The sequence below is a fragment of the Acipenser ruthenus genome, chromosome 35, assembly GCF_902713425.1.
Source record: "Acipenser ruthenus chromosome 35, fAciRut3.2 maternal haplotype, whole genome shotgun sequence".
In the NCBI taxonomy this organism is placed as follows: domain Eukaryota; kingdom Metazoa; phylum Chordata; class Actinopteri; order Acipenseriformes; family Acipenseridae; genus Acipenser; species Acipenser ruthenus.
In genome coordinates this window covers 9,124,108-9,150,109 of record NC_081223.1, presented here as the reverse complement: position 1 = coordinate 9,150,109, position 26,002 = coordinate 9,124,108, and the positions used below count along the sequence as shown (strand labels likewise).

The 26,002-nt window shown below is 40.9% G+C and overlaps 2 protein-coding genes across 2 annotated transcripts in view; both read right to left on the bottom strand.

Moving 5' to 3' along the window:
* Window positions 1-8,192, bottom strand: part of LOC117970223 (immunoglobulin superfamily DCC subclass member 3-like) — a 33,347-nt gene extending 25,155 nt beyond the window's left edge. The window contains exon 1 of the mRNA XM_059007780.1: window positions 7,916-8,192. Coding sequence (XP_058863763.1) covers window positions 7,916-7,967 — 52 coding nt within the window. The 5' untranslated portion in view covers window positions 7,968-8,192. The remainder of the gene's footprint in view (window positions 1-7,915) is intronic.
* Window positions 8,193-17,855: 9,663 nt separating this feature from the next.
* LOC117970224 (polyamine-modulated factor 1-like) lies at window positions 17,856-23,820 on the bottom strand. Its single transcript, XM_059007570.1, has 5 exons — window positions 23,444-23,820; window positions 21,977-22,082; window positions 21,573-21,673; window positions 20,528-20,723; window positions 17,856-18,950 (listed from the first exon to the last, which is right to left on the bottom strand). The coding sequence occupies exons 1-5, from the start codon at window positions 23,755-23,757 to the stop codon at window positions 18,933-18,935; spliced, it is 735 nt and encodes a 244-aa protein (XP_058863553.1). The 5' UTR covers window positions 23,758-23,820; the 3' UTR covers window positions 17,856-18,932.
* Window positions 23,821-26,002: the final 2,182 nt, after the last annotated feature.

Genomic DNA, 26,002 nt, shown 5'->3' with positions numbered 1-26,002 from the left:
ACCCAACTTGACCAAGTTATGAGATCAATCAGCTACCAGGAACTGGACAAGCATAGATAGGCCGAATGGCCTCCTCTCATTCATAAATTTGATTAAGTTCTTATATTCTTATATATTTCAAGGCTATACAGCTAACCCTGCTCACTGTGACTGCTGGACTGTACAGCTAACCCTGCTCACTGTGACTGGACTATACAGCTAACCCTGCTCACTGTGACTGCTGGACTATACAGCTAACCCTGCTCACTGTGACTGCTGGACTATACAGCTAACCCTGCTCACTGTGACTGGACTATACAGCTAACCCTGCTCACTGTGACTGCTGGACTATACAGCTAACCCTGCTCACTGTGACTGCTGGACTATACAGCTAACCCTGCTCTCTATGACTGGACTATACAGCTAACCCTGCTCACTGTGACTGGACTATACAGCTAACCCTGCTCACTGTGACTGCCGGGCTATACAGCTAAAAATATATCTTTTTAACATAACACTTGCGATCTTTACAAAACAAAACAAGTAAAAGAAAGGTCATAAGAGGTTATAAAAGTTTATGAGGTGATAAAGTACATCTTGACATCTTTCATTTATTTTATAATAAGGGGAGGTGATGTGACTGCAGGGAGGACTATAAATATAATCTCTTAGTCATTAATACCGTATATCATTTTTACAATTGTATAGATCAGAGAAAGGATACCATGCTGTTACTTCCCTAGTTTTTCTGAACACTTTTCAACAGCATTTTAATGTTTTCTTGGTACTGATTTTGCTGGAGCTGTACAGCTCTCATATTTTCACTATAGAAAACAATTGTGGTGTAACAGTTCTTTGTGTATCTCTTTACATGATGTTTCCTTTTGTAATAGCACACCGTAGCTCATTGTAGCTCACCAAGTGGCTCTTGAATGAAGAATAAGTGTGTTTTATAGTTGAATACATACTCTCCCTATCTCATTTTATTGTTGTCTTTTAAAAAAACGGTCCACCATGATCTGACTAGTAATAAACTAAAAAAGGGCCCCTTAAAATGGTTACAATATTGGGGCACCCAATCCACAGACAGTCCCGTTGATATTCTCAGAGTGCTGGACAGACCAAAGGCTAAAGCAGTGAGCGCTTCCTTTCTGAAGACTTCATTCCCAGGCAGGGGTGGGAGAAGGGGGTGGGGGTGACTCCAATGGCACAATGGCCCAGCGGGAGAGTGGCTGTGCTGTGTTTTTTGGGGGTAGGGGGTGCACTTGACATTCCGATATTCTGATTGATAGCTCTTTTACTGCCCCCCTCCTCCCCTCTAAGAACAGATCTATAGGCCGGCTGTCACAATAGGAGGCTGGAATCCCACAGCTATTGAGCTGTTGAGAGTGACAGAGAGAGGGAGCTGGTGAGCTGGATAGCAGGACAATGGCTGTGTTTGGAGGGGTCACTGGGCTGACCTGGGTCCATTGTGACTCCGGGTGCATGACAATAGCCCAGGCTCTTTTGAGAAGGCAGCAGTAGCAGCCCCAATATCCCCCCCTACCCATCTGCACCTTCCCAGCCCCCCACCCCAGCTTCCTTTCCTCTCCAAGATTCCCATGCCACTCCACCACTCAGACCTCGCCCCTTCGAGTCACTGCACTCAATTGCGCCCCATTTGATTTCTTCTAAATTCCTCCCCCATTGACTTAGACCTTGACCCGGAGCAGGAGTGTCCCCAAGCCTCCCAGCCACCCCCTCCCCCCCCTGCTCTGCAGATTGAATGTGGGCTTGAACTTGCTCCTGAAATGGTGCTGTTCCAGTTTCCAGCTGCTGGGTCTACCCCCCCACCCCTCCACCCAGCTCATCTGCAGGGCGATACAGACAGCAGGCGTGAATGTCCCCTCCTGTCCTCCGACCCCGCAGCTGAAGGGGGTCATGGGAGAGTTGGCTGGAAGGGGCCGCACTGGGACTGCTTGAGCCTCGGACACTAATGCCGCTCACTCCTCTATTGTCTGCGCTTGACCGTGAACTTCTGGGCTATTGTGGCCCCAGCACTGCTAAGCTCCAGTAAGCACAAGACTGGCTATCAGCATTCAGCAACGGCTAATCCCTGTGTTTATTCATCTACTTACTGATGGCACTTGAATCCCCACCCGCACACACACACAGACTCCCAAGAGATTCACCAAGTAGTCTTATTACTTTTCTTAACGCCTTAAAATAATTTACTAATAGTTTGTTTTGAATTACATGGAATTGCTAAACATTGGTTTAGAACTCTTAAGCTTCACAGGGAATATGTCTGTATCAAAATGCGATTTTTACTCTTTTTTTTTCAAACGTTAATGTTGACCGAGGTGAAATAAATAGCGCACGAGTGCATAAGAGATTGTGAGCTGTATGACTGAGTTGTTCGGTCCTATACAATTTAAAACTAGTTGGTTAGATAAAAAACAAAATCTTCAACAAAAGAAATGCAGCTAATACTTAATACTAAATACCAAAGTGATCATTTATAATTCATTGAAACTTTCTCCTCCCCCTCTAAAAATGCCACAGCCTTTGTGGAGGATTACAAATGCATGTGCTCTGGGAGAATTCCTGTTCTTTCACAGCCTGTTTCTATTATCTCCCATTAAACCTGCTGGAGACCTCTCCCAGACAATAGCTGAATGTGGGGCATGCGGAGAGGACACTGGGACCCTGGAAAGAAGCTCCGATCGGCCGGGCTGCTGGAAGCTGTGAGCTCAGGAACTAGTGCTTTGTTTCACTAATGGGAGTTAAACTCACTGGCTCTCAAGAAACTAAATAGAAAGACTCTGCAAAGCAAACAAACTGCTGGTAACAACAGCACCCAGAGTGTTGGCTTTGTTTAAGATTGATTATTATTGCTGGGATCATTAGCTCAGAGCCATTAATGATGTGCACAGCTTCCGGGACATTGTAAAAGTGATTAGCTCAGTTAGGAGTTCTGGGACAAGCCACTGGTGATCCTCCCAGGAGTTACTGCAGTACTGCTTAGTTTTATTTGACTTCTAGTCATTGAGTCCTGTTTTACTGTTTCCAAAGTGTGACAAACAACTTGAGAGAATAGATTTTGATTTATATTACTTGGTGGTGCTAGTTTTTGGAAAATGATACTGGGTATCATGCTTGAAATGTATTTGGTGTCAAAAATGATTATGTTTGCATGAAGAATTTATAAATGACTGGATCAGAAAGAAACTAAAGCATGAATGTGTTCTGAAATCAGCAACACCCATTCTACTGCACAGAGGAGTGTTTAACTGTGCATTCTTTCATAGGGAATTTGATGAGGTACCTGGCACACATTTTACCAATACACCACTTTAACTCGTCTGAAACTGAGATTCCACAGTCAGATGAACTTGTAATATAATTAACTTGCAGCAGCTTAGGGTTGTTTATATATTATAAATCTTATTCAATCGTAGCAGGTTCAGGAAGCAAAGCTGATATGCTGTTTTTGTCACATTTGTATCATTTAAGAGCAAACAGCTGCTTATTTGTATCTCCAACCCAATGCAGTTAGGAATCTGTCTCTTTTCTTCAACAGATGCCGAACTACATGTACCAGAATGCATTAGGTTTGAACCTACAGCCGTATGGTCACTCATTTCATAAAATATTTATGAAATACTAAAAGGACGGTCTTAAGAAAATCTAGTACTGTAATTATCCCAAGCTTCATATAGACACATCTTCTGACAGATTGGCAAGCATAGGAGCGAGGAATACAGCATACAGCTAAAACTACATTTGGGGAATGCAAACAAACTGGACTGTCAACAACATGATACAGTGCATAAACTGCTATGGACAAATGTAATAAAATACATTGTTTGTCTATATCCCCTCTTCTGCTTTTTAGCTTTTTAATACTTAAATGTGTGTTTTTCAAGAACCACACAAGGGATAGGATAAATAGTTCAATCCTGGTATGTAATTACTTCCCGTGCCGTAGGTCACACAGGAAGTGATTTTGTACCAGGAAGCAGGTGCAACTTTAATTCTGTAGCATTGTCTTTGAAATAACTGCCCCAAAAATATCAGAAAACTAAGAACCAAAAATAAATCACACTTCAGACCAGTTATAATGTTGCCAGCGCTAAAACGAGCGCTTAGCGCTTAGCACTCCTTAAGAAACTGTTCTCAGACTAACCCAGTGCTTCAGTCTGCCTCAATATAAAGATGTCGTGGCAGCAGGACCCATCTAAACCCATTACAAACCCTAGAGCACTGAGAACCTGCCCAGCCTTGCTTATCGAATCATGTGTTAATGGATTAGAGCACACTGGGAGTTATCCCAGCACTGGAGCAGATGCTGCTGAATTTCCATCCCATAATAAGATCTCAATCAGGAGACCTAGTCCAGGCCAGTCACATGGTAATGAGGCTCAGCCCGGCAGCCGTTGTGTTGGGGGGCTATTGTCATTGTGCCAGGGGTCTTTCCCAAACTGACCCGACTGGGATACAAGCAGGCTAAAGGGTTTAATCAGCTGGATTTGCAGCCTGCCACGCTAGGCTCTCCCTCCCCCCTCAGGCAATCCTTCCACTTGGAGATTTGCAGCTATTTTGTGACATTCTGGACAGACAGACACAGACAGCTGATCTGTAGGCATTGCAGAGCAGGGCGGTATTGTTACTGTCTTGATTCCATTGAATCTACTGAGGCTTTTAAAATAATGAATGGTTTAGATAAATTAACTCAACTTAGCACAAAGAGAAGAACAAGAGGGCATAACTGGAAGCTGAGTAAAAGTGAGTTTAGAACAGAAGGCAGGAAGCACTGTTTTACACAGAGAGTTAACATGCATGGAATAGCCTACCAGGTGAAGTAGTAGGATCTAAAACACTTTTAAAAAAAGACTAGATTGTGAGCTTTTAAATGAGATCCCCCCAGTAGGGGAGAATGGTGTGCTATCAAGGGGCGAGCCTTGATGGGCTGAATGGCTTTTTCTCGTTCCCAGACTTCTCTTATGTTCTTATGAGGCACATTCTGTTGGTTTTCTTGGCTGGCCTTAATAAAGACCTTTCACTGTGTATAAATTTAGAATCAGCTGGAAAACAATAGCAAACACCTGTCCAAAGTCAAGATCCATTGCTCAATAATGTTTCCTCTTGTGTATTTCCTTGCACTCTCTCTACAAGGTGCTAGAAATTTAAATATGATGATGCAGAACCTAATTCTAGAAAAGTCTAGAAAATGCTGGCCTAGTCAAAGTCCCGATCTAAATCCGATTGAGAATCTTTGGTATGAGTTGAAGAAGGCTGCGCACAAGAGAAGGCCTCGGAATTCGAATGAACTGGAACAAATTTGCATTGGAGAATGGTCAAGATCACTAAAGAATCGTGCCAAAAGCTCATTGACAAATATTGCTAAAGGTACCCCAACTACCTATTCATTTCATTTTCCTTGTCAGGGTATGAATACTTTTTAATTAGCTTTTTTGGAGTTTTGCAAAAAAAAAAAAAAAATTTTAGACATCTGTTTCTTTTAGCTATGTTTTCTTTATCCACAAAAGCAAAACTTTTATATACAAATATATATCTTCTTCAGTAATTATCGTCTTATACGACACAATACATGTTTTTATTTCTTAAGTTTCTATTGCTAATAATTACTAATATAGCAAGCTTTTGCGTGTATCTATGTTACAGATATAGTATTGTCTTTCTATGCGTGCAGCGTTGTCCAGTTATCAGACTGTTGCCATATAATCGTAATGTTCTCGGATTTGGGTAACATAAACCCTACAGGCACTTTAAGTTACTGGCTATTTATTAATGCGGCCAAAATAAATAAATAAATAAATGCATACATAAAACACTATTTTGCCTAAAATACTGTAGGACGCGCATATATATATATATATATATATATATATATATATATATATATATATATATATATATATATATATATATATATATAATGATAGTGTTACTGCATTCGTGTCTGTTTTTTAGAAATCCTATAGATTCTTCTTATGAATAAATTGTAATGATCACACGTGCATGCGCAGTAGAGTTGTAAACAATAACCCCAATTACTTAACCCCTCCCTTTCCTACACACGCGAACGCCACTAATTAATTAGTAGGCTAATTAAACAGTCGTGGTTCCTAAACGGGTCACACACTTACGCGCTTACGCACAGAGCTCAGCGCAGCCATGCTTGGAGATGCACAGTTTGGCACACCTGGAATATTCTACAAGCTAACAGGTCTATTTAAACAATACATGGTCTTTCGCGTATAGGAAATGGACACATCGAGTAAGAGAAGTACTGTACTGTACTACGTTAGGAGAACATCCAGGTTAACCCAAATAAATACTAAATGTAGGGATCTCTCCACCTCAGAAGAGACAAGCTTGCTGCCCTACTGCACTCTACACGCACAACCATCCCAGAGTGCATATAGAAAGTTCTAGGATTTCACCAAAAGAGGCGCAACATGGAAAGGCTGAAACGTTCCTGTGCCGCGCATTGCAACACTTAGCCACACAGTTAAGTATAACCCAGCAGAGAATAATACAAGAGGCTACTAGACGCTATAATCTATCTGACACAAATCAAATGATATTGTATGGCCATTGGTCATGTACATAATCTATAGGTAAAACATTGATAGCTCTCTCTCTTCTTATTATGGAACGGGCATGGTTAAATAAAATCTATAACTTCAAAACGCTCCATCTCCATCAGAACGCGATACCAAAACTGAGTCAAGCAGACAAACGTTTGGGCTCCTACAGCCTTAAAATTACTCCTTTTTTTAAGCATTTTTTTATGTGGTTCTCTTAAGCGCTGTTTGTTTTGCAGCTGTGTAACGTTAACGTGTGATTTTCACCTTTAAGAAGCCTCTTGAGAGGCTGAAGTCGATGGAATGAGAAGCGCGAGCTGTAGTTATGATAAATTGACAGTTCTACTGTTTTGAGCCACACAGGGTTCCTATAAGATATTATCAGCAGTATTTTAATATTCTACACAGAAAAGTTCAGAAGCCGTCATCTACCATTATCGAATCTTTATTACCAATATGCATGAACAACAGAGAATTGTGCTTGAATGGTAATGAAACGTTTGCGTTTTACATGCTTATATTAATATAAACAGATATACTATGGCCAAAAGTTTTGCATTACCCTATATAATTAACAAAATAATCAGAAATTCGAATGAAACCTGCTGAATAATGTTATGTTAGCACGTTGAATTACATTACCGCTTTGTAGTTTTCCATATACTTGACGAAACTGACAAAAATGGAAAAATGTGACATTTTGAAATCTAACATGAAATTACTGTACTACTATTACGGATTCTTTTAGGCATTTGCGATATGATTTTGTAGGTTCTCTGATTACATGATGTTAAATAAAATATCTAAATTATGTTCATATATTTGTTTTAATTATGTCTCAATGCTAAAATTCTATAGGTGATGCAAAACGTTTGTCCAGAGCCGTGCATATATATTAGCTTGTGTCCTTTGAAAATGCCACTGCAATTAGAAACGTATTGCATTGATATTGTGTTCTAAACACTGACCATAACCCATAACAATATTACAAGAATATGACAGTCCTGTCACAAATATATATAGACAAGGACATATCATTTAAAACAACTGGTTCTGTTTTTTGTTTTTTCTTTAGCCACTGAACAAGTTCCATCCTGTGAAGTAATATATCATTTTAAAGTAACCGGGGACAATAATACAAGACGACTGAGAAGCGAGATGGAGTTTAGATTATTATTATTTTTTTAACAAACTTGATTTACAGCGTATCAGTTTAGTAGCTAGCAATAGATTTGGCGTTCAGGTATATGGCATAAGCAATGGTTACTTTGAGTAAACAATAGGTACGTGAAACCCATCAGATGAAATAAATCCATAAATACATAAATAAAGCGTCCACTTACCTGTAGTAAACGCCGCTACCAATACAGCTATCCACAGGCCGGACCGCAACATGACTGAACCAAATAAATCCGTTATCACCCCAAAAAAACACCGTCTTCCAGAATACAGTCCCCCAAAAACACGGTGGTGTCCAATTATTATTATTTTTAAAACACCAGCAAGGAACGCGCTTCTTTAAAAGTAGACACAACTTTTTAAAATGCTAAACACAATCTCAAAACAACATGATCTTCTTATTCTTTTAAATGACTGTTTCTATCCCGCATCTGCCGGGTAGCGAGCTCGCGCCTGCTCTGGCTTTAGTAATGCCCCGTCTCTCTCTATTCTCGTCTGTGATCCTCTTCGCGGGGGGGCAGCGGAGATTTCTTACTCGGGTATTGTTTTCCTACCCTGACACCCCCCCCCCCTTCCAGATCAATGAATGGACATTGATATAACAGCTTTGGGGCTTGAAGGCAGGTTGTCGAAGCATCCAATGGCAGAGCGGCGGGGGAGACAGCAGGGCGGAGTCGCGCGTCTTGCAGACCCCAAGCCGAGTGCGATTTTCATTTTGAAGTGACCACAAAGCATGCTTCGGCTGCCGGTACAGGGGATTCCCCTTTCCCCCTTCAGTCACTGGATCTTCGGAAGCTCTGACGGTCACCAACCCAAATTTACTGTGGTAGAATGGCACAGCAGTTTACAATGTTGCAACAGTAGACCAGTGCTGGTGATTACTGGCTCTTCCCTCAGAGTGCGAACACAGAACCAATGGTGCACTGGGTCTTCCTCCTTTATTAATTGTGTTTAGTTATAGAGCCATTCTTTACACAGTGCAGCACGGAGGCTCTGTATCGGGTTCCAGATCATCAGGATGAAAGGACCAAAATACTCAAGGCCAGGCTGTCTTGGAGCCTGTTAGGCCGAGGTCAATGTCAATAACACGTATGAGACAAACTCACACACAGAGTCCTGTTTATTAAGGGGAGTTTGGGTTAAATGTGGATAGTTTTCATCACCTTTCTACAGCTTTTTCCACCTGAAAAAAGAAACAAGGACCAGGGGTCACAAATGGAGATTAGATAAAAGGGCATTCAGCCTCAAGACTCCATTCACAGGGTTCTAAACAGAATGCATGGAATGATGGAACCCCATCTCCATTCACAGGGTTCTAAACAGAAAGCATGGAATGATGGAACCCCATCTCCATCAGGGTTCTAAACAGAATGCATGGAATGATGGAACCCCATCTCCATTCACAGGGTTCTGAACAGAAAGCATGGAATGATAGAACCCCATCTCCATTCACAGGGTTCTAAACAGAAAGCATGGAATGATGGAACCCCATCTCCATTCACAGGGTTCTAAACAGAAAGCATGGAATGATAGAACCCCACCTCCATTCACAGGGTTCTAAACAGAAAGCATGGAATGATGGAACCCCATCTCCATTCACAGGGTTCTAAACAGAAAGCATGGAATGATGGAACCCCATCTCCATTCACAGGGTTCTAAACAGAAAGCATGGAATGATGGAACTCCATTTCTATTCACAATCCTTTGTGTAGAAGTTGGTATGTACAGTCCACCCTGTGCACTGTGGGATAGGAGAGTCTCCTCGTGAGCACTTTGGGTGGTTAAAGGACTGCAAAGCAAAGCTAAGCGATTCTGTCAAGTTCTTTAGAGTTTTTGTCAGCTGGTCATCTATCTGGAATGTTCTGGAATCCAGCGTTTGGAATGGCTAGGAGTGGCTTGATGATTATTAATATATATTATAAATCACGGGTGAGAAATCAACCAGCCGCCATTAAGGATTTGTCCAAATTCCAGTTAAATCGAGCGCGTGTTTGATAAATCAGGATACAATATTACTGCAGTAGACGCGCAATATAAATTGGTTGTCATATTATAGTCGTAATATTATTATCAGTGTTTCCTTTTGGATGAATAGGATTTCTAAATAGAGTTTTTTGTACGTCAGTGGTGGCTATCCTAAGTACAGTACAAATGACCTTGTGTATGATCCCATTCATAGAAAACAGGACAATATATTATGAACACACTATATGCTAAATTAACACCCCCCCCCCCCACACACACACACGCACACACACGCACACACACACACACACGCACACACACACACACACTGCTCTTCAATGAGTGTTTACTGATAAACGGTATTAGACACAATCGTGTGTTCTATATTTGTATGTATAATCGCTTAAAAGCAAAACTGCAATATTAAGAAACCGAAGACCTGAGTAGCCCAAATGTTTGACGTATTAACGAAATAAGAGCTCATGAATTCAGCTGCAGCCGATAGTTAAAAGGAAAGCTGTGCACACTGCTGATGAATCTTACTGATGGATTAGATTTACAATGAGCTGCAACGACTGATTTGGTTTTAATTTAAATCCCCAATTAAATGAATCTATTCAAACCATGATGATTTTGACTTGCTGATTTAATTCATAATTGGGTAAAAGTGCGCTGTGAAGACATGTCTGTGACCAGTTTCTGCAGTTAAACTTCCCACACCACACACACCTCTCCTGTGTATGATGATGAGTGTGGGTGGGTCATGTGAGTAGTCCAGACCCATTGAGAAACTATCATCATCCATTGCTAAGGAATTTAAAAAAAATGAAACATGTCTACTGGTGCCAGAATTTAACATTGCTATGTGAGGTACCCTGGTGCTAGAATCAAGCGCCATAGAGCCAAATTTGCACCCCGGCATTAACAGACTCATCTGGGGCTGCGAAGGCGCAACAGCATGGGCTGAAAAGAACCGCAGGCTGTGTGGTGTTTATGAGGCAGCACAGACCCGGAGAGAGACCCAGAGGCAGAGGTTCTTTCACAACATTGGACTTGCTGGCTGGTATTAGGCTCACTTTCATTCCTTAGTCTCTCCAGTACAGAAGGATAATCAATGAGAAATATCCTGCCCAAATCAAACTGCAACTTTTATTCAGGCCCCATTGCCATGCATGTAAATTCAGAATTAGAGTCGTCAATACCATAGACAAGCAGACCCACTGTATGCATGTGGAAGAATGTGGGTTTGACAGACAGACAGACAGACAGACAGACAGACAGCTGCCTTCATGCACCCCCAGATTCTGATCCTCTCCATAGCTTGGGTTAGACTACGTCCAGATCAAGTTTCACCATGACTGAATGACAAACAGGCCCTTATAAAAGTTTACCTGGTAAATTTGCATGGGAATTTTGCGGTTTTCGTCATGCTTTTCCCCATTCTTTGTTTTTTAATATGCTTTACCAGACCGCTATGGGCTTTACAGTGCTTACCTGTGATTTACCATGCTTTCAATGTTCTTTATTACAATTTGCTATGCTTTTACTGTGTATGTGTGTGTGGAGGGGAGCTGCAGCCTGTCACACTGAGGGGAGCTGCAGCCTGTCACACTGAGGGGATCTGCAGCCTGTCACACTGAGGAGAGCTGCAGCCTGTCAAATCAGCTCGTCACCAATGCTGCTAAATGGGGGTGCTGCTTTGTGGAGCAATACTAAACTCCAACACAGTGGCATTTTGGATGCGCTAGGTATCCATTCTCTAAAGAAAAACTCATCAGCATGACACCTGAGCACAAATCACCCTTTGAAGTTTTCTGACTGTCCTTGTCTTCAACGACTACTGTAAATAAAATAGAACTGTTCAACCTGTTTCTACAACCATTATAAAAATGGTTCCAGAGCCACTGAGTACTACACTACACCTGGCTGTGCCTGCTCCCCGGTGTAACGCATTCAGCTCGTATTCTCTCTCTTCTTGGCTGTCCCACAGCTTTATTAAGTGCCCGTCGCCAGCCACTGCCAGCCGAACCCCGGCCTTTTATCCTATTAGAGAGATAATGACCTCGTGGTAACCCATAGTGATGATCAGAGTTTCTTAATCTCACCCTGAGATCCTTCAAGAAGCTGCTTGATGAGATTCTGGGATCAATAAGCTACTAAGAACCAAACAAGCAAGACCCAGCCCCCATTCACAGCCACACACTCCTTTCACGGTGTCACTTTCACAAGCTGTTAACCCTATTATCTGTGGGAGTGGAGCAGATTAAAAGGAAAGCAGCTCCCCCTCTCCCAGGCAGCGATGAAAACTTCGCAGAGAAAAAGATTAATAATAACAAGCATGTCAGTGACTTTCATCCCCCACTGCCACGGCTGTACGTTCAGTATGAGAACCATCAGTATGATAAATAAGTTCACAGTGAGCAGTATCTATTGTGTGCGCATGTAAGTTTGACAAACAGATGCTTTTATATAAGCAGTTCCCTAGATTCTAGCTAAAATGTGTGTGACAGACAGACAGACAGACTCCATACACTCCCAATAACTTGTGTTAAAGAAGGTCAATTTTCACTTCCAAACTTTTCTCATCAAACTTTATTTATCAGCAATATCCTTTAAATAACTCATAATATTATACATCATTACACCGCTCCAAAGTCAATGGGATTTCAGAACACTCCAGTATATCCAGAAGACACTGCAGTCCTCCAGGAGTTTGACACCCCTGGTCTCCCTTGTAAGCCAGTACTGGATGTATTTTCCTTTTTCATTCCTCCTTCCAAGAGGGAGAGAAATCCAATAGTGCCACCTTAAAAGCAGCAGCCAATAGAATGGCAGCCCCTGCTGGAGATCCAGGGTCAAGTTGACATGCTGACCTTCTGGCTGTGGTGTGGGGAGTCTGCAGACAGCCACTGCTAACCGCCTGACCCATTACTTAACCACCACTGCCCACACCTCCCACCAGACAGCAAGGCAAGAGCACCGGATCAATAACTGGGGCTGCCTTCAATACAGCAGCCTCTTTCTATAGCAACCTTTTGTAAAGAAGCTTCTCATTCAGTGAAGACCCTATGCTGATTGCATCCATCTGCCGTACACTGCAAGCCTCCTGTAGATGTTTCGGATCAGCTTGATTTTTAATATATGTTTTTAACCTCTCAGGTGCTGTGCGGTTATTCTGTGATTATCAGTATCTGCCTGCACTGTTTTTTTTCTGCCCCCTTACATTTTAACAATAACTGCAATCACTCAGAGTATTTCTTATTGCAGTTACTCAAGTATTGTGTTCTGTATTGTTTGATAAGGCTGTGTTCGGGTGCTTTGCCTGTCAGTCCAGGGGCTCCTTCATGCACAATGCTTCACCTGTGGGCTTCAGTGCACAGTGCAATGCTAACCCCCCAGCCTCACCTGAGGAGTCTTTTCAGAAGGCTGGAATAGTTCATTAGCAAAGCAAAATGACAAAACACAATTATTGAGATAATACAAATATCAACAGAAGACTACGGTAACACAGACACCCAGGAATCGATGCTGCAGCATTAAACACGACTGCAGGGAACTCCAGTGTAGGCTTAGAGTGCTGGTCTACATTCACATTCAAAGAAGAAAGACGGCAAAAGAAAAGAAACAAACAAACCAGAAAGCTTCTCTAATTGCTGTAGAAAGGCATGGTCCTGAACAGTGACAGGGAGATCAGAAAATCTTCCTGAGACGAGGAGGAATCAATGGCATTGATTTCATCTGGCTGGAGATGCCGTCTAATCCTGGGGACGATAGCCACATAAAAGGGATGGGAAATGAAAGAGTGTTTTTCCCTCTGTGCATTAGAGACGATGTGCTCCAATTGCTTAGCGGCACGAACACAGTCAAAGGACTTCAGTCAAATCCATCCCCCAGCCCCATCCCCCCCACGTTAGCTTCCATCTTCACTTCTACCATTGGGAGATGAGCTTTTCATTTCTCATGCATTGTAGCCATAGGGTTGCAGAAGTCAGCTTCTATTTCTATTGGATTGAGGCGAAGGCCATCAGAACTTCTCTTTGTTTTCTTGAAGAATTCCAGTGTTGACTTAGCCGTATGCTTTGGGTCGCTGTCATTTTGGAAGAAAAACTGTCTGAGCAGAGGACATCACTGTACGGTGCAGCATGTTCCGATACATGCTGCATTCATTCCCTATACAAGGAGGCTGTGTGGTCCAGTGGTTAAAGAAAAAGGGCTTGTAACCAAGAGGTCCATGGTTCAAATCCCACCTCAGCTACTGACTCATTGTGTGACCCTGAGCAAGTCACTTAACCTCCTTGTGCTCCGTCTTTCGGGTGAGACGTAGTTGTAAGTGACTCTGCAGCTGATGCATAGTTCACACACCCTAGTCTCTGTAAGTCGCCTTGGATAAAGCTGTCTGGCACACTTTAATAATATCATATAATTGAACCAATAATGTCTTGATTGAACCACCTCCATTTTTAACTGTAGAGGAATGGGTTTCTTCATTGAAGGTATGGAAGTGTCTTTCTTTTTTTATTTTTTATTTATAGAAATGGATTGTTAAACTACCAGAAATTGTGAATTTTGGTTTTCACTAAATAGTTGTATTTAACATTCTTTCTTGAATGATCTTATATTAAGTAGAAGGTGCCAATACTTTTGTCTGTGACTGTATATACCATATCTATTTAACGTGAAACAACTTTCAGAGTAAATATTTCATTTTTGTCCATCTTATAGACCCTTATCCTTTCTCTAAAGCTGCAGTTATCAAAGGTTTTAAAATATTTTTCTTACCTTTTCTTGTGTTGAACATCGCCTGGTACTTTTCTTATTTGATATGATTTATTTCAGGATATAGCGATTTTTTAAATAACGTTTCTGAACAGGTGCAGATCTGAATGTTGTTCTGGTCTCCAGCAATGTTAACAAGGGGGTCAAAATAAATCCTCCATTTGGTGGTGAAACACCAGCAGGATTACTATAGTATATGCAGAGTTAAAGTGTGCCAGTATCCCTCCATATTGGATTCATTAAAATAAAATAAAGCCTTTACTGAAACTGCGTTCCCGTGTTCAAATTAAATGACAGTTGTATTGTCGCCTTTATCTATTACGGTTGCTAACATTCTGAGTGCTAACTGTAAATAATGAAATGGTGTGTTTGTATTTTACTGTAAATAATGAAATGGTGTGTTTGTATTTTACTTTTTGATATTTCCAGTGTTGAAGTTCAGGAGCTGTAGTAATGTGTAAAGCCCCCACTACAGCCTGTAACTAGGGGTGTGTGATAATACCGATATACGGGTATACTGCGATATTCATCAGGCAATACAATAACTGGTATTTGAACAATACCGGTATTTTTGATTCAGGGAAACATCTACAGGAAAATGTCAGCTATTATCTGGCGAGATAATCACTTCCCGCGAGAATTCGTAATGTGAGCTGTGCTAACACACAGATGTTCTAACCAAGATTGCCAACTATTTCCGTCACCCGCCGCACAGAGAATTATGGGATTTAGAGAGCGCTCCGGCAAAAATGTTCTATGGAGAGCAGGGGCGTAGCTAGGAATAGATTTTTACTCTTTTTACACAGTGACCCACCTTGAATAATGTTTAAAATGTCATGACCCATATTTTTTAAAACAAATCTCCCAGCAAAAAACACACTAACCTAAAATTATCCTATTCTCACCGTCATAACTATGTGATATTAAAAAGGACAAGACAAAATATGATTAAGTAGCTATACCTTCATTGAAAGACATGGGTTTGGTTCACTGCTACTGAAGTTAATGCTGAGACTGGTGTAAGACTGGTGCTGCCACTGCTGGGACTGGTAAGACTGGTGCTGACACTGCTGGGACTGGTAAGACTGGTACTGATGCTGCTGGGACTGGTAAGACTGGTATTGGTGCTGATACTACTGGGACTGGTAAGACTTGTGCTGCCACTGCTGGGACTGGTAAGACTGGTGCTGATGCAGCTGGGACCGGTAAGACTGGTGTTGGTGTGGATACTGCTGGGACAGGTAAGACTGGTGCTGACACTGCTGGGACAGGTAAGACTGGTGCTGACACTGCTGGTACTGGTAAGGCTGGTGCTGACACTGCTGGGACTGGTAAGATTGGTGCTGACACTGCTGGGACTGGTAAGACTGGTGCTGACACTGCTGGGACTGGTAAGACTGGTGCTGACACTGCCGGGACTGGTAAGATTGCTGATAAGAACATAAGGAAGTTTACAAACGAGAGGAGGCCATTCAGCCCATCTTGCTTGTTTGGTTGTTCGTAGCTTATTGATCCCAGAATCTGAGTACTATTGGGAGGATCTCATCCGGCCCAGGGGATTTGTTTATTTTAAGAGCTCCGAGTCCCTTTAACACTTCTGCCTCTGTTATGCTACAATTATTTAAAACTGGATAGGAACAGGTCGACATGTGGGGCATGTTGTCCGTATCCTCCTTTGTAAAAACTTGTGAAAAGTAACCATTTAATATATTTGCTATTTTTTTTCTTCGTCTATGATTTTGCCATTTGTATCTCTTAGACATTTAACCTCCTCTTTGAATGTTCTCTTGCTGTTATAATATTGGAAAAACATTTTGGAATTGGTTTTAGCCCCCTTAGCAATGTTCATTTCTATCTCTCTCTTGGCCTTTCTAACTTCTTTCGACTTGTGTTTGCAGTTCCAAGTACTCTTTCTGTGTACTTTGTTTTTGGTCCCTTTTAAACGCTCTGTAAAGTGCCTTTTTTCGCTGAATATTTTTTTTAATCTATTAAACCATTTTGTTTTAGGTTTAGATTTATCTACTCTTGGGATGCAATTGTTTTGCGCCTCTAGTACTACATTTTTTAAAAAAACAATCATCCTTTTTCTGTGGATGTTTTCTCTATTTTACTCAATCTATTTCTATTAGTCTCTGTTTCATACCTTCATAGTTTGCTTTTCTAAAATTGTAAACCTTAGCTTTAGTCATTACTTTTTGGGATTTAAAAATCACTTCAAATGAGACCATATTGTGGTCCGCGTTTGCCAATGGTTCCCTGACCTCTGTTTTAGTTATTCTGTCTTCGTTATTTGAAAAGGAACATTTCCTTGAATCCCTACTCTGTTCAGTTTGAGAATTAATCTTTTATTTCGGGACTTTGTCAAAAGCTTTCTGGAAATCTAAATAAACTGTCATAAGCTTTGTAATTATCCAGTGTCGATGTTGCATCCTCAGAAAAATCAAGCAGGTTAGTTAGACACGATCTCTCTTTCCTAAAACCATGCTGACTGTCTCCGAGGATACTGTTACCATATAGGTAATTTTCCATTTTGGATCTAAGTTTACATATAATAGAAGTCAGGCTTATTGGTCTGTAGTTACCTGGTTGGGTTTTGTCTCCCTTTTTGTGTTTCAGAATTAGAAATTGCCTGAATTAAAGCCTGGGCTAATGCAGTCACAGCAGACAAACTAGAAGTAAGTAAACCCTCTACTTTTTGAACATGAAAGTCAGTTGTCTGAACGGATTGTGACAGCCTTGACCACAACATTCTGTTCATCTTAGTTTGTTATAATAACTTAACATTAGAGGGTCTCGGATATTTTTACGAATCACACACACGCTGTTCATTTTTATTCCTCACCAATTGAAGAACTCTATCAGTCCAATTTTAATTGTTTTTGCATTTATTTTTAAGACTTTCTGCCGACAGTCCTGGAGAATGTAATTTTACACTATATTCTGAATATCTGTTTTTTTTTTCCTGGACCTGCCGAATTTGATCCCATCAGGTTTAAAAAAAAAACAAAAAACAGCGGTAATATTTTACAATATTTAACCTTACAACTCTCAACTATACTGGACTACACGGTGCCCAGTTGTTTCAGTGCTTGCATCATCTTGCACCTGCACTTAACTACGTTCTACTGCTCTCAATTAGAACTATTTTCTGTATCTTGCTCTTGATTTTACTCAAAGGTAACCGCATTCACATTTTGTGTAATTGCTCTTATTTGAAATCCTTCTTATCCATTTACTGTGCTTTCTACATGCTCAAGGAAATTCTCTTATAGATAAATATTTTTACTATAAGTTTATCTGCTTAGTCAAAATCGCTCTCAAATGCTCTCATTTGATGTATAAATAAATAAATAAATAAATAAATAAAAGTATTTACAATTTTTTTATTATTATGGAACAGACAACACAAACAGTCTTTTAAAAACGTGGAAAGCACGCTGTGAAAGAACTCGAGGCTGGATTACATTAAAATGTTCAAAACATTATTTTTTTTTCAAAACATGACAAAAGCATAGATATGGCGCCCCCATAAAACTCGATTAAGCTTCAGTGGAGCCGATCCGCTCATTCCCACAGAAGGACACCAGCAGACTTGCTTCATGACCCCAATTAAAGGCATGGCTGCGGATACAGCGCTGGCATCATTCGGATTTAACCCAGGCCTGGTTAATACTGGACTCCATTAAATCACTATATTAGTATTATACACATAAAGTGTGTAATGTGTTCCCACTACTTGCTGAACAACTGTTTTCAGAACCGAGACACTCACACTTGAAACCAGCATTGGTTCCATTTTAAGCCGAGGGTGACCTTTACAAGACTGTGCTCCGATTGGTGGATGTATCTGGGAGGCAGCCAGGAGCACACAGTGTAAACTTCAGCACTGCCCCTTTTCCATAGCTTACAATTACCTACAGTATGGGAGTGTGGGCTTCAGTGCACAGCCCAACACCACCCCCCACCCCCGCGCCACTTGAGGAGCTGACTTCATTCCAATAGCAATCAACGTGAAGAGATCCTCCACAAAGCCAGCATCCCATATATGTTTTTTTAATATATAGAATTTTTCATCTTTTAAACTTTTTGTGCAGAATGTGCTGTTACTAGTTAATCAAAAACCCCACTGATTTCTGCTTCCTATAGTAGATGCCCTCTGAATCAGACAGGACTTTGAAATCTCAAAACTCGCTTTTAAATGGCAGCATGACTACCCGTGTTAAATCAACATGTATAACTTGTTGCTGTGGAGAATGATACTGACATTAATAGAGGTTTAATTCTTATGGGCACCGTTGTATATAAAAGCAAGTGTGAACCACATTTAGCCACCCTGCCCCAAACACTGTCCAGACCGAGGTCCCAAAAAAAAAAAAAGGATCCCAGTTTCACTTGCAACAGCAAGCCCTGGTTTGGAGAGGCTTCCTTTCTGCTGCGCTTCTAGAACGTCTCAGAGACCTGAAAGAAAGTGACGCAAACAGTCAAGACAGATTGCAGGCAATTTTCACAGTGTAGCGTTTGAATAGAAAAGTGAAATCAGCGAGATATCTGTTGAACAAACAGAATGTACTCCGTGAACAGTCCCGGTGTGCTGTGGCTATTCCACGAGTGAGGATGGGAGAGGAGCCCACGAGTCCCTGAAGAGGGCAAGGGTGTGGCTTACAGCAGTCCTGGAGTCCTAATGAGTAGGGCCAAGGAAAATTCACGGTACTTTCAAGAAATTCACGAATGACAATAAAAAAAAAAACAATACATTTCACGGAAGTGCCATTTTTTTTTTTTTTAAGTTTCTATTGTAAGTTGCCTAAAATTAATAACGCATCATAGAAAATCACCACGGTTGAAACATTTTAACATTTAAATATAATATTTACATTGTAACGTTTAAAACAATCTTTTAAAATGTAACAAACAAGGGTCATTTAAATGTGTTGATTGAAAAAAGTAACAAGCAGCCAAAACTGATTAAAACAAAACAATTTTGAATGACAAATTCAGCAACATTGTCGAGTTTTGGAAACGTTTAAAACTTAGGCTATGTTCATACAGTAATTAAACAGACTGTGTTGTATAGCGTTATACTGACTTTGAAAAACAAAATGTTAAAAACAGGGTTAAGTGCAAGTGACAAAACCGAAACTTGTGTTTTTCTTTACACACTAAACTATATGTGATGTTTTAAAACCAACATTGTGCTACTTGAGCGAATCAACCTATACAAAATAATCTGAAGAACAAGAACAGGAAAAACAAGAAGAAATCGTACGCGACTTTTTATCCATCTAGCGTGTTGTGCGCACACACATTAACACACACACACACACACACAATAATGATCTGGCCCGTAAGTACAAAACTAGTTATTTGTTGAAGGCCAGCATCGTGCATCTTGTTGCAGTTTCAACACTCATGGTTTGTCTTTGTGGTGTAAAAACCTGTCCATGTGCGGAAACTGCTCCTCCTGCATTCACAGAGTTTGGTGGAATTGACAAAAAACAGTGTGCAATTGTTGCCATGTTTGTGAATCTGATTTCAGACCTCACCCAGAAATCAACAATATTGACATTTTTGTCATTTTCAGCTGCATGGCGCTTGTAAGATTCAATTTCATCTCTACAGCTTGTGAAATCAGGGTTTGCATCTAGTGGCAAAGATGTGACATCCAGACTGACAACATGATAAATAGAAGATCTATTATTAGTCGTAGTTTTATTATTGTTGCAGACATTTCTATGTAGTTGTCTATGGTTTCTACATGATAAAAGCTGGTGAAGAGTAAAAAAAAAAAAAAAAAACACTTTTCACGGTAGGCAGTCAAATACACGATTTCCATGAAATCGTGAATTTTCCGTGGCCCTTCTAACAGAACAAGCACAATGCAAGGAATAGACAGTTTAAACAGATTCATTCTGAGAATTGATTTCCTTAGCTGTGCTGTGATCTTGTTAAACCAAAGTTAAGAAATGTGAAAGCAGTGTGCTTTACAAAAAATGTATATCTAAAGAAGACAAGACTACTGTGTGTCAGTGCAGTACCTGCCACTCCCCCAGGCTCTCCCGGATCTGTTTCTCAGCCTCACTGAGCCGCTCTCTCCCGGCCTGCACGGACTGGGCCAGCCTGCCGTTCTCCTGCTCCAGCGACTTCACAGCCTTGCGCAGGAACTCCTGCTGCTGCAGGTAATAGGGAATCAGGAAGCTTTGGAAATCCTGCTCTGGGACCCCGCTAGGACGCCTGAAACACACACACACACATTAGGGCACTTCAACACATACATCAGAGAACTAGGGCTGTGTTCAAACATCATGTAATCAACGGAACTACAAAATGATACCAGTGTACCAGGAGCCATAATAGTATTACCATATTTCATGTTCAGTTTCAAAATGTCACATTTTTCAATTTTTGTCTGTGTAAGTATATGGAAAAATTACAAAGTGGTATGTAATTAAATATGTTAACATAACATTATTCAGCAGGTTTCATTTGACTTTATGAAGCAAAATTAGTTAATTATATAGGGTGATGCAACACTTTTGGCCGTCGCTGTACAGTGACATCTAAAGGCACTTCACCCTCGTAACGTTTTGTAAGATAAGAAATTTACGAACGAGAGGCCAGTCGGCCCATCAGCGCTCGTCCGGTTCCTACTAGCGGATTGATCCCAAAACTGTCAAATTGGTGTCTTAAAGGATTCAGTGTCAACAGCATGACTAGGTAACCCATTCCATACCCTCACTCACCACTCTCTACAAAGAAGAGTCTCCTACCCTACATCCTAAATCTATCTCAGCTTAGTTTCCAACTGCGTGCTCTGGTCCTGGTTTCTGTGCTTACAGTATTGCTTAGGGTTTGTCACCTCCTTTTAAGATTCTAATCCCACCCCTCCCTAATTCTTCTTTGTTCTAGGCTGAATCAATTCATGCTTGACTCTCTCTTCATTGCTCAGTCCTTTAACCCTGAGATTAGTGTGGCTGTTCTTTGCTGAACTCTCTATATGGCCACAATGCCCTTTCGGTGCTGTGGTGCGCAAACCGAAATGAAGCGTCTCGAGGCCTCTGAAGCAGTGCACGTGGTCCTCACCAGGCTGGTTCTGCTGTGTCTGAGGCCTCCTCCTGCAGCCGGTCCAACTCGTCCAGCTGTGCTTGTAAATTCCCTTCCTCCATGATCTGGGAAATGTCATCCTGCAAGGACACACAGAGCCAAGCACACAGCCAGCCAGCCAGCCAGCCAGCCACACACAGACACAGGACTCACTTAAAGCAGTGGCAACACCTGACCATGCCCTCACTTCATATTCTTACTCATGCAAGTGGCCTGTGTATTTTAGAAAAGATGCATTTCCCTGGTGCAAGTGAATGTTACAATGGGTTTGCTAAAGCAGGTGTTTCTTTACAAACCTGTTGAGACCTCTACAGTGAATGGCTGTGATCGCAGGGAGAAGCGTGCAGCTGCAATCACGCAGGGAGCACCAGCCCTCTCCTCACCTGAATGGAGGTCTGTAGCTGGGAGATGAAGGTCCTGTGGATGCTCTGGGTGACACGGGGCTGCAGCTTGTAGAACGGGTGGAAGGTGTGGGCAAACCTCTGAAAACTGACACACAGGGAACCGCCCGTCAAACACTGCAGTGCTTGACATCGACAATTCTGTTTTTGAGATCAAATAAAAAAGGTACCATTTTTTATATCAACCATTCTATTGAGATCAAAAATAATATTGAGAATTGCTGGTATCAGAAATTGAGGATTAAATATTAAAAGGGCTTGCCGTAGTGCATTGTACTGTGCCAGCCTTTACTCTGCCTAGTCTACGGTTTTATTGAATGTTATTTAAGCAAGTCGACTGCATTACACTTACCAGGATTGGCGATTTTTTGGTTTTATAGTGTGTTCAATCATTAAAGTTCCTCATTGCACCACTAAATAAACCTGGTTTCAGCGGGTCTTGCTCAGTTGTCTATTTGGGACCCAATTGCACTGTCATCAGAATCGCTTCGGCTAATATGTTAATGATGGGGCAGGCGCTCTTTAACGGCCAAGACATGTCTTCAGAATACCATTTCAGTGGCATGCGCCTTTTGCGCTGTGATCAGAATTCAGCCATAGAGTTTTAGTTTATAGACAGTGAGAGTTTAAGATGTTTGTGTTAATAAAAGGTTTTTAAAACATACTTTTCATGTCTTTTCCTTGAGAAACTATATAAAATAGGTAGTAAAAGAAAACAAATGGATTTAAAATCAACGATTTTTATTTTTAAAAAATCAAATGATTTAAAATCAGTGATTTAAATCGACTTGATTTAAATCAGCCAACCCTGACAGTTACACACGCAAGGCATGTGAAAACAAACATTCTTATTGTAATTGTTAATGCTATTTGTAAGATTATTTTTTTTTTTTTTACACACATTTATTTTACGAATTAAAAAAAAAAAAAACATTAAAACAAACAATTTAAACCAGTTACTCCTTCTCAAGCGCTTATTCAAACACGCCTTACCTTGATTGGTTCTCGGGCAATCTTACTTCAAACGATTCAATGAACAGTCTGCATTTCAAAAGCACTAGTCTTTCCTATCAAATGATCAATACTGGTCTCCAATACACCTGTATAATTAAATTCACCCAGTTTTAATTTCCGAACAACAGAAGAAAAAGGTCAAATGTATATTTATTTTTTATCAGTCCTTTCTTGACCACATTTGCGGTAGATTGTGGATTCATATAGTTATATACTTCAGAACAGTAAACAGTTATTTTGTATTCGCATTTTCTATACGTAAAAAACTGTAGCACTGCGCACATCAAGTTGACAGCACAGTAATTACAAAGAAATTAAATTAAGACCCAGAATAACAACAATAACAACAATAATAATAATAATAATAATAATAATAATAATAATAATAATAATAATAATAATAATCGGGTACTCTGTCAAATATGTTTTCCTCACCTCGCGTCCGTGATTAGTCTTTGCAAACTTTTCTCCATGACCTTGTTGAACAGCTTTAGCCGGGTCCTCTTGGGCTCCGAACCGGAACCGCTCGGCCCGCTCGACAGGTTCAAGTTCTGCTGGGTGTCCCGACTCTCGGACCCGTCCGCACCGCCATCACCGTTTGCCTCCGAAGGGCCTCCTTTTTCAGCCGCATCCCCGATATCTGCGTCGTTCCCAGTCCCGGGTTCTGGTTCTAGTTCCAGTTCGGGTTCGCGTTTATTTTCCTCCAACTCCAAAACGCTGCAGCCGCTGACCTCCATCTCTGCTTCCATTCCCTGCAAGCTCGCAACAGCCCGCCAAAGCGTGGATACCGCCCACTAACAAACACAGAAAGCTCATAGGATGAGAGGTTAAGTTGGGTGTGCTCTTACTCGCCCGCTCGATGTCACTCAACTGTGAGCTTCCGCCTCTCCCGCTGTTTTGTGTCATTAGACAATTCTGCCATCGCCCACAAACTGTAAACAAGCAACTCTCAACTCATATTTGCCAGTGATTGGTACAAACAGTGTAACGGTAAATGCTGCCTTCAGATATAGTTATTATCTTTTGATTGGTTGAAGCTTTTTAATAAATGTCTTATTAGTAGCTCCTTGGGGAATTGAATGCAAAATATCGACACATTTTACAAATAAAAAAAAAGTTGGCAGAAGAACGTATGCCGTCAGGGAAATATTGGAGAGTGTTGAATTAATTTTCAAATGTCATTTACACAAAAACATCAGACACACAGGTGATCTCTGGCTGTTGTGTAATGTCCGGTTGCTGCTGGCATTGTAGACGGCAAATAGAACCAGTTTGATACTGGTAACCAGAGGATGTGTACAGACTGGTTTCATGGTGCAGATGGAAACTTGGCATTAATGACAATCAAATACTGTGAGACCAGCTCCCCGCTTCCCTACAGCTAAACTAAACCTATCAATTAGCATCTCCATCGCAGGGGTGCATTTTTAGCTCCATGCCATGAGCTTCTAGCGCCAGGGTATCTCTTATAACGCCAGTAGACATGTTATTCCTTAACAATCATATATGAGAGAATTTCTCATTGTGTCTGGACTACTCACATGACCGACCCACACACACAATAGTTGTGGGCGAGGCACGATTAGGGCAGGTTTAATAATTTAGCACCAGTAGGCTCTCTGATGCTAAACTTTCAAAACAGCTTAGCACTCATTTTCAAAACAATTTGCACCCCTGCATTGCAAGGTGTGTAGTGTTCTCCTATTGCTAAAGGACCATGCAGTTCAGTAATGTGCAATTCGATTAGAGCACTGAGCTGTGTGTAGTGTTCTCTTATTGCTAAATGACAGCAAGGTTCAATAATGTGCAATTCGATTAGAGCACTGACCTCATACAAGGTGTGTAGTGTTCTATTGCTACAGGACAATGCTGTTTAATAATGTGCAATTCGATTAGAGCACTGAGCTCATACAAGGTGTGTAGTGTTCTATTGCTACAGGACAATGCTGTTCAATAATGTGCAATTCGATTAGAGCACTGAACTCATACAAGGGGCTGGATCGCAGCAGCAGTTTTGTGTCTGACTGCAGTTGGGCTCTCTGCTGTGATTGAGCACCCCTGTATTTTCACTTGAAACCAATCGTGTGCTTTTTGAACACCTTAGAGATCATGCAGCTTCAAACCCCAGTGTCTTGTTTCTAAATGTCCCCTTACCTTTCTCTGATGTTTGCAATCATTCTGTGTGCTTTACCAGCACCATGAGTTGTGTATTGCCATCTAAAGAACAGGAAACTTGATACAATGTGGCTGACCCCTAGGTGGCGCTGGCTCTTACTCCTGTAACCACTTATAGATGGGAATTCTGCCTAAAGTGACATACAAAAATTAAATATTTATTGTAGGAGTTATTTCAGCTTTACTGCAATTACCACAGGGGGCAAGATTAAAGACATTTTTGTTATTTTAATGTATGTAAAAGGAGTATTTTATCTTATCTTTCACTATACTATCAATTGTTTTGTAAGTTATATACTTGTTATTTTTATCTGTAAATTGCTTAGAGGCGGTTTATCGCAAAAGGCACTACAGAAATCAGGATTGATTGATTATATATTTGCAGAAATTAGCCTATCGCGACTTATTTTTTCATGTGTATTGAATCCTATAAAGGCACATTAAGGTAATTTTTCCAACGTGAGCTCCATCTTAAACACAATACCATCTTTTTTTTATCACATCTCACAATGCTGAACAACATTGTGACGATGGCACTCACATTAACAGATGGATGCAAAGTAGGAACAATTATATTAAAACGAGGTAAAGGGTTAAATACACATGAAATAACACACCTGTCCGTTGACAAGTTTCTGCAAATACCCCCCGTGGCAGTTTCATGAAAGGTGAAACAACTTCCAGAAGAAATATTCCACTTTTGGCCGTCACTTGTAGGTACAATTCCCCTCTTATGGACCCTGTCCCCTGGCACTCCTTGCTAGACAGTCAACCTTGAGGTTTCCCGACACCAGTAGAAAACAGACTCAAAAACACACG

Excerpts from the sequence above, each read along its gene's own strand:
- LOC117970224 (XM_059007570.1), bottom strand. The coding sequence starts at position 23,757 with ATGGAAGCAGAGATGGAGGTCAGCGGCTGCAGCGTTTTGGAGTTGGAG. Across the intron at positions 21,674-21,976 it reads AGCTACAGACCTCCATTCAG|GATGACATTTCCCAGATCAT; the intron begins GTGAGGAGAGGG and ends GTGTCCTTGCAG. Across the intron at positions 20,724-21,572 it reads GACACAGCAGAACCAGCCTG|GCGTCCTAGCGGGGTCCCAG; the intron begins GTGAGGACCACG and ends TGTGTGTTTCAG.